Below are 7551 nucleotides of genomic sequence, written 5' to 3'. Positions count from 1 at the left end.
ATATTAGTATGGATTGTATATATAGATAATATATATAATATATATAAGAACCTAATAAAAAAAAATTAGAAGTACTTAATAAGGATATATTAAGCGCCAGGTAAGTAATAATATAGAAATATTAAGTATATATATAGCTAGTATCTAGCTAGTATCTAGCAGAAGTTTAGGAGTTAGATAATTTAATACTTTAACTAAGAAGATTCCTTATAGAAGAATGCTTGGATAGATAATAATAGTAGAAATACCTAGAGAATATATATTTATAGTATATTAAAGACAAAAAGCAAACTAGGTATTAGCTAAAGAATAAACTAAGTATAATAAGATTAAGCAACTAATAGTTAGGAAAAGGCGAGGTCTATAAAACTAGAGGAAGCTAGTAATAAAGCCTTAGACCCTTAAAGAAATTTAAGGACAATACTTAAATTTATAAGTTAATTAGTAAGATTAGCAGTTTAAAGCACTAATAGATAGAGAGTAATAAGAAACTATATCTTACTAGCGGTAGTTAAGCAGATAGGACTACCTTATAGATAGAAAAAGTACCCTTATCTATTAGTTATAATTTTAGAGAATCTAATAGCCTATAAAGGAGGCATTATTAACCTTAAATAAGACCTATTTAGATAACCATTAAAGGAAAACAAATTATGTCTTTTAATATCTTACTATTAGGGCGAGATAAGGCAGTATTAGGAATGCCTTAGTTATAGGAATATAATCTAAAGATTAATTAGGTTATAGGTTAGGTTAATATTAAAGATACTTAATAGCGTAAAAGGCGTATAGTAACTAAGTTAGTATAATACTAAGTTAGAGCGATATATGAAGAGACTAAGGCTTAAGTTATATACTAAAAAGATATTATAAATAGGGTAAAAAGCTATTAAAATATGCAGTATAGGATTATAAGATAGAATTAAAACTAGAAATAAGTTTAAAGTTCTTTCTAATCTATAAGCTAACTAAAGAAAAGTTAAGAGTACTTAAAGAGTTTATCTAAAAGAACTTACAGAAAGGATATATTAGACTATTATAGTTATTAGCGGGATATTTAGTACTATTTATACTAAAGAAATATAGAAAGCTTAGGCTATATATTAACTATAAATAGTTAAACAGCATTATTAGAAAGGATAGATATCCTTTACCCTTAATTAGCGAAATTTAGGATAGGATAGGTCACGTGTAAATCTTTATAAAGATAGATCTAAGATAGGCGCACTATTAGATTAGAATTAAGGAAGGCAATAAATAAAAAGCAGCCTAGTTATAGTAGGAATATCTTAATAAAATACTTAACAGATAAATTCTAACGCTTTAATTAAATTCTACCGAATTTTACTAGCTTAGTTGACTTCTGCTAAATTCTGCTAGATTAATCAAATTTTACTAAAGTCTATTAAAGACCGCGTGCGTATATACGCATACATTAACCACTAAGCCCCTAACTATTTAATTATACGATTCTCTTGTTATTCCCTTTCTCTTCTTTACGCAACGTCTTATTCTTAGCGAGAGCTATATACCTTAGATTTAGATAGAATTTATATTATTCCTTCAAATCTTCCCTAAAGTCTCTTCGCGCCCTTATAGTATTAAGTAATTACTCTATATAGTGGATTTTATTAAAAAGGTTCTTAGTAGTTCTTACCTATTAGGTAAAGTTCTATTAGAAAAGCTCTGCTTATAAGTAGGCTGGGAGCTATAAGAACTAAAAGTCTACCTATTATTTAGGATTAATAAAAGGGGTATATAAGAAGAGGTCCTTTAAGCTACGTATATAGGCTAGGAAGACATTAAACCTCTAGTTCTCCTTTATAACAGCTATATAGTATATTATAGCGTTATTAAAGCGTCTTACTATAGGGTTCCTAATCTAGTCTTAGACTATAGTCTTAAACTTATTCTATAGTAAAGGACCCTTATCCTTAGTACCTACCTAGCGATAAACTAGTTAGGTAATTATCTTTTCTTTTATAAGACCTTTAATAGCCTAACGCGTACGTCGCTTACAGTTATAGTCAGCGTTATTAACCTTAAATCGGTTCTTAACTATAGCAATTCACCGGTTAAAATACTATTAAGTAGTACCGCTAATATTAGGTAGTAACTTCTTAACTAGGGCGTTAAGATTTATTTAGCGTATACATTTGCTACGTAACTTATACTCTTTACTAGAGAGGTAATAGGAGGGCTTTATTATATTAATAATGCTTTATAAGTTAGCTATTTTCTTAGCTAGCTTATCTAGCTCCTTCGTATTAGCGGTATTAGGTAGGACGCTAGTAGCCTTACTAAGCTTCTATTAAGCCTAGGTATATAAGTTAAACTAGTCTTTAGCGTTTATAGATATCTAATCATTTTAAGGTTTAGGAGGTAACTTAGATGCTACTAGTATACTTCTAGTGGTTTCGTCTGCCCTAGATTTTAAGGCGTTCTACGGTTATATCGCTAGTATATTACCGTCGGGTGCAGGCGTTGGTTTTCTTTTCAAAGACATTATAGAAAAATTAAACTGGCTATCCTCCTAAGGGGATTGGGAAGGATTTAAATGCAAGGTAAGGATGTAGATAGGGAGTCTAATAATAGAACAATAGGGTATATTGTATAGACAGAGACGAATCCTTAAGGAGAAAAAGGAGGAGTCTATGTGCGAGGTAGAAAGGGTTTTCCCTAGGTATATATAGCGCACGTACCTTACAGGCAAGTTACCCCTAGGTTACCCTAGGGTTGCTTATACCTTGCGGCTATATAACTATCTACTTAAGTTTTACCTAACAAGAACCTATTCTTAAAATCTATTAACTAGGACTAGAGACGCTAGTTAAAACGAATATATTAGACTTTATACTAGGAGTATACTTACTATAGAAGTATAGAAATATATAGCATTTAATAGTATACTATAGTTAGAAGATAACGCTATTGGAACTAAACTATAACATCTATAATAGGGAGTTATTAGGTATAGTTATAGCACTTAAAAAATAGAGTATTCTTATAAGGTATAGATAAACTATTTATAGTTAAGATAGATTATAAGAATTTAATAGGGTTTCTAATAACTAAAGAACTTAATAATAGATAGGTTAGATATGTAGAAATGCTTATAGAATACTATTTTAAGATTTAATATACTAAGGGTACTAAAAATGCGAGAGCTAACGCGTTAAGCAGAAAGGCAAAACTATAGAATAATAAGAAACTATTAGAAGCAATACTAAGGAGAGATAAAAATAGATTAATTAGATATAACTACTTAAAACTTATAGCAACCTAAGAATATAAGTTACTAAACGGCGACTAGATAAGAAGAATTTAAGAGATATAGTTTAAAGATCTAGATATAAAGTAATACGAAAACCAAGAAATATTGCGGGAAATTTTATTAAGGAATTCTATAAGGGAATAATATAGGGATATAATAGAGCTATAGGTCTAGTATTAAGACTCTAAAAGGAGTATATTATTTAAGGAATCTAGGGCTTAGTAAGGAAAGTTTAAAAAAATATATATATTTAGATTACTAAAAAAAATAAGCTAATAAGGTATAAGCTGTATAGAAAGCTATAGCCTATTAAGACACTAGAAAGACTATAGGAGGTTATATTATAGGACTTTATTAAGTTACTAAAATTAAAGAACCCTATTACTAGATAGGATTATAATATAATTCTAGTAATAGTAAATAAGTTAACTAAATAGGGCTACTTTATAGTATATATAAAAGAAATCTTAGTAGAGGATATTACTAAAATCTATATTAAGAAGTGCTTATAAGATATAGAGAACTAATAAAGATTATATTAGATAGAGATCCGAGATTTATAGCAGCATTTTAGGAGGTATTTTTAGCGGAATAAGGAGTTTGCGTAGCAATATTAATAGCGTATTATTTATAGATAGATAAATAGATACAGATATTAAATTAAACACTAAAATAGTATCTAAAATATTATATTAATTATATATATAATATAACACTATAGGAAAGCATGGAGATATTACTATTCTAGGCGAATTATAGACATAAGCCTAAAATATTGCTATTACTATAATAAGTAAAGAATATAAATAGTATAGTAAAGTAAAGAATAGAGACTCTAATAAATCTTTATAAGGACCTCTACTATATAATAAAGTTAGTATAAGAAAAGATAAAAAAAGTACTATAATATTAAGAGATCTAAAGGACTAGATCTAAAGGGGGGGGATAAAGTATAGCTATTATATAAAAAATTTATACGTTAACGGCTAAGAAGTTAGATTATATTAGATTAGGACTATTTAAAATTATAATAAAGATTTTAGAAGTTATATATAGACTTAACTTACTAGCGAAATCAAAGATCTACCCTATATAGTATATTGCGATACTAAAGCTAGTATATAGAGACGTAAAGCTACTAGTTTATAAAGTAAATATATATAGAGGATAAGAAGAAAATAAATAGTAAGTTTTAAAGATTATTAATTATAAGAACATTAACGATAAAATATAGTATAAAATAAAGTAGATAGGCTATAATAAGACTACCTAAAAACTACTATAGAACCTAAAGAAAGCTATAGAAAAGGTATAGGAGTATTAATAAAGAATAAATTAGGTAGTATTAAGAAGAAGCTAAAAATAAAAGGATTAACTAAAGGTAATAAATAAGCCGGATTATCTAAGGGATCTACTACTAGCACATAAACTGTTTCCGCCTCTTCTTAATTAGAATCCTTTTTAGCCTCCTTAGCCTTAAGCTTATAGAGACCTTACTTAGCAAGATATAACTCCTTAAAGCGCGCCTTTTTATAACCCTTTTTAAGGTAGATTAACTAAGTATAAGTAGCTAGTTAAGCGTTAAGTATTTACAACTCTTTATTATAAAGACGCTAAAACTTAGCCTAGGTACGCTTCTATTTATTACGTAATAACTAAAGGTTACTATAGGTAGTAGAAAGCTAGTCTTTTAACTTTTTAGTAGTAAATTAAATTTAAACCCCTATAATAGATTAGATAAGGTACTAAATAACTATAGAAAATTATAAGATATATATACTTAGTGTTAAAGATGGATTAAATATTATAAAACGATTGTATATTTACTTACGTATACTTAGTATAGAAGAAAGGTTAGCAACTAAATAGAGCCGTAATTATAATATATATTAACTTCTTCTCCTTATAATAAGAATAGGACGGTATAACTTTACTAAGTAATAATATAGTAGTTACTAGCTAATTATAACGGTTAGATAATAAGGATTTAATAAACGGTATTAAAAATAATAAAGGTTATTAAATTAAAAATAGGAATACTATAACGTAACACACGGGGTTTTGCTCGTCCCTGGGTTTTGCTCACGCTAGTAAACCGCCTCCCTTTTTAGGCTAGAGGGCTTCCTAAAGTAGAATATTGCTACCTCCGAACTTTGAAAATTAACTTTTACTAACTTGTCTATATCTTAACTCTATAAAATCTATTATTAAATAACAGCTATGCCCTCTAAGCCTTATGTACTAGATGCAAAAGACCGCCTATAAGCTGCTTTAACAGCTTAGCAAACTAGTGGCCTCTATTATAGCTTAGAAGCCTACGCGAAGGCTTATAGAGTTACTCCTTCTACTTTTTAAAGACGCCTATAAGGTAAACACTAACCTTACTAAGTCGCCCACGTTAACTAATATCGTATTACACAAGCTGGCGAAGCGGCAATTGTTTGGCACTGTATATATCTTGCTAATACTGGGTTTCTATATCAAATCTACATAATCTAGACGATAGCTACTATTATCCTACACCGCGAATACGCCTACTTTCCTCAGTGCTATAAGATTTAACCACTAGGTAAGAACTGGGTTAGTTACTTCCTAAAATAATAGGACGAGCTTCGAATCTATTATGTACAATTAATTAACCTAAAACGAGCCATTGCCAATAATAATCCTACCCTTATTACGAAGTTCTTTACTAACTACTCTAATGCTAAGACCTAGTATAATATTAAAGACAATAATACCTAGAATATGGATAAGACTAGTACCTTAATGGGCTATATATATAGCGCTAAGGTAGTAATATTACGAGGCAGGGCCACTAATTTTAAGACAATTAACGGCTCTAGGGAGTGGGTCTCACAGATTAATTGTATAGGCATAGGGGGGACAACTATACCACCCTTTATCGTCTTTAAAGGTTATATATATACTAAGAAAATGTAGGAGGAAGCCCGCAAAGCTCTTAGCGACTGTTTAATTAGTGTTACTAAGAATAGTTAGTTAAATTAAGAAATCGGATTGAAGTGGCTGGAGCACTTTAAGCACTATACTTGGCGACCTAAGGTATAGGAAAGGGCAGCAGCGGAGGTAGTAGAGGAAGGAAGAAATAGTGAATTAATTGGCTATTAACTACTAGTAATGGATGGCCATAGCAGCTATATTAACGTCGACTTCGTTAAGTACTACTAGAACCATAAGATTATACCTATATGCCTGCCTCCGCATTTAACGTATATACTCCAGCCACTAGATCTTATTATATTTTCGCTTCTTAAGCGCGTATACTCTACTAAAGTTAATAAATACGCAGCTCGCGGTATTACTGGTATAAACAAAGACTATTTTATAAAGATTTTTGGCGAGGTTCAACCGTAAATTTACACCAAAATCTTAATAAAAAGCGCCTTTGAGGCGGCGGGTCTCCTCCCCTATAACCCAAATCGACCTCTCGCACGCTGCTCTACGCGATTATTAACTCCTTAACCTTAACCTTACCTAGATAAGGCAACGATTCTATCCTCCCCTCTACATCCTCCCCCTCCTAATAGCGCCTATGCTAGATCTTGTTACTAGCGAATAATCCTTTATCTAGAAACAACTCTAGAGGCAACGGAGTCCTATATTAACTCACTAATAAAGCACCTATAATCTTTGGAGGACAATCTTAAGTTACTATAGGTGGAAAATAAGGAGCTACGGCAATATACTAATGAAAGGCGGGAAAGGAAAAAGCGGAAGTGGATAGTACTCTCTAAGGAGTCAGTTCTTACACTGGCGGCAGCTTAGGAACTTGCTGCTACTAAGGAAGCTGCTATAAGGGCTAAAGAAGAAGCTAAGATAGCTAGAGATAAGCTGTAGAAGAAGCGTTAAATAGTAATTGCGCTTAAAAAGGAACAGGTAAAAGCTAGGAAGGAGGTTGAGAGGATTATCGCTAATGCAAAGAAGCTATTTACACTTCATAATAGAGAGGCAGGGGACGCGACGAAGGTAGTAAAGAAGTCTAAAAAGGCCTCTGACGCTGCTGCCAAGATTGCTCAATAGAAGAATACCGCTAAGACTAAATTAGCGGCGACTAAAGCAGCTAATTAATGGCAATTGCATTAATTAACGGCTGAGATACTCCGGAAGCGGGCATAGGAGTCTTCTTCTATATGGGCTGCAGCTTAGGTTATTATTAAGCAACTTTAGAATGCAGCTAAAAAGACATTAGATCTTTTAGGTCTACTAGAGGACTTCTAGGAAGACTAGGAGGACGATAATATAACTAACGACGAGTA

At 31.0% G+C, this 7551-nt stretch overlaps 1 protein-coding gene across 1 annotated transcript; it reads left to right on the top strand.

Moving 5' to 3' along the window:
* Positions 1-6019: 6019 nt before the first annotated feature.
* Positions 6020-6217, top strand: K441DRAFT_572261 (uncharacterized protein; the record flags this gene model as incomplete). The annotated part of the gene is made up of 1 exon (XM_067644009.1): positions 6020-6217. A coding segment is annotated over one exon (198 nt), but the record flags the coding sequence as incomplete, so codon positions are not given.
* Positions 6218-7551: the final 1334 nt, after the last annotated feature.

This window comes from Cenococcum geophilum, assembly GCF_001692895.1.
Source record: "Cenococcum geophilum 1.58 unplaced genomic scaffold K441scaffold_34, whole genome shotgun sequence".
Taxonomy (NCBI): domain Eukaryota; kingdom Fungi; phylum Ascomycota; class Dothideomycetes; order Gloniales; family Gloniaceae; genus Cenococcum; species Cenococcum geophilum.
Note: the sequence above shows the minus strand (reverse complement) of the source record. Positions and strands in the feature narration are given on the sequence as shown.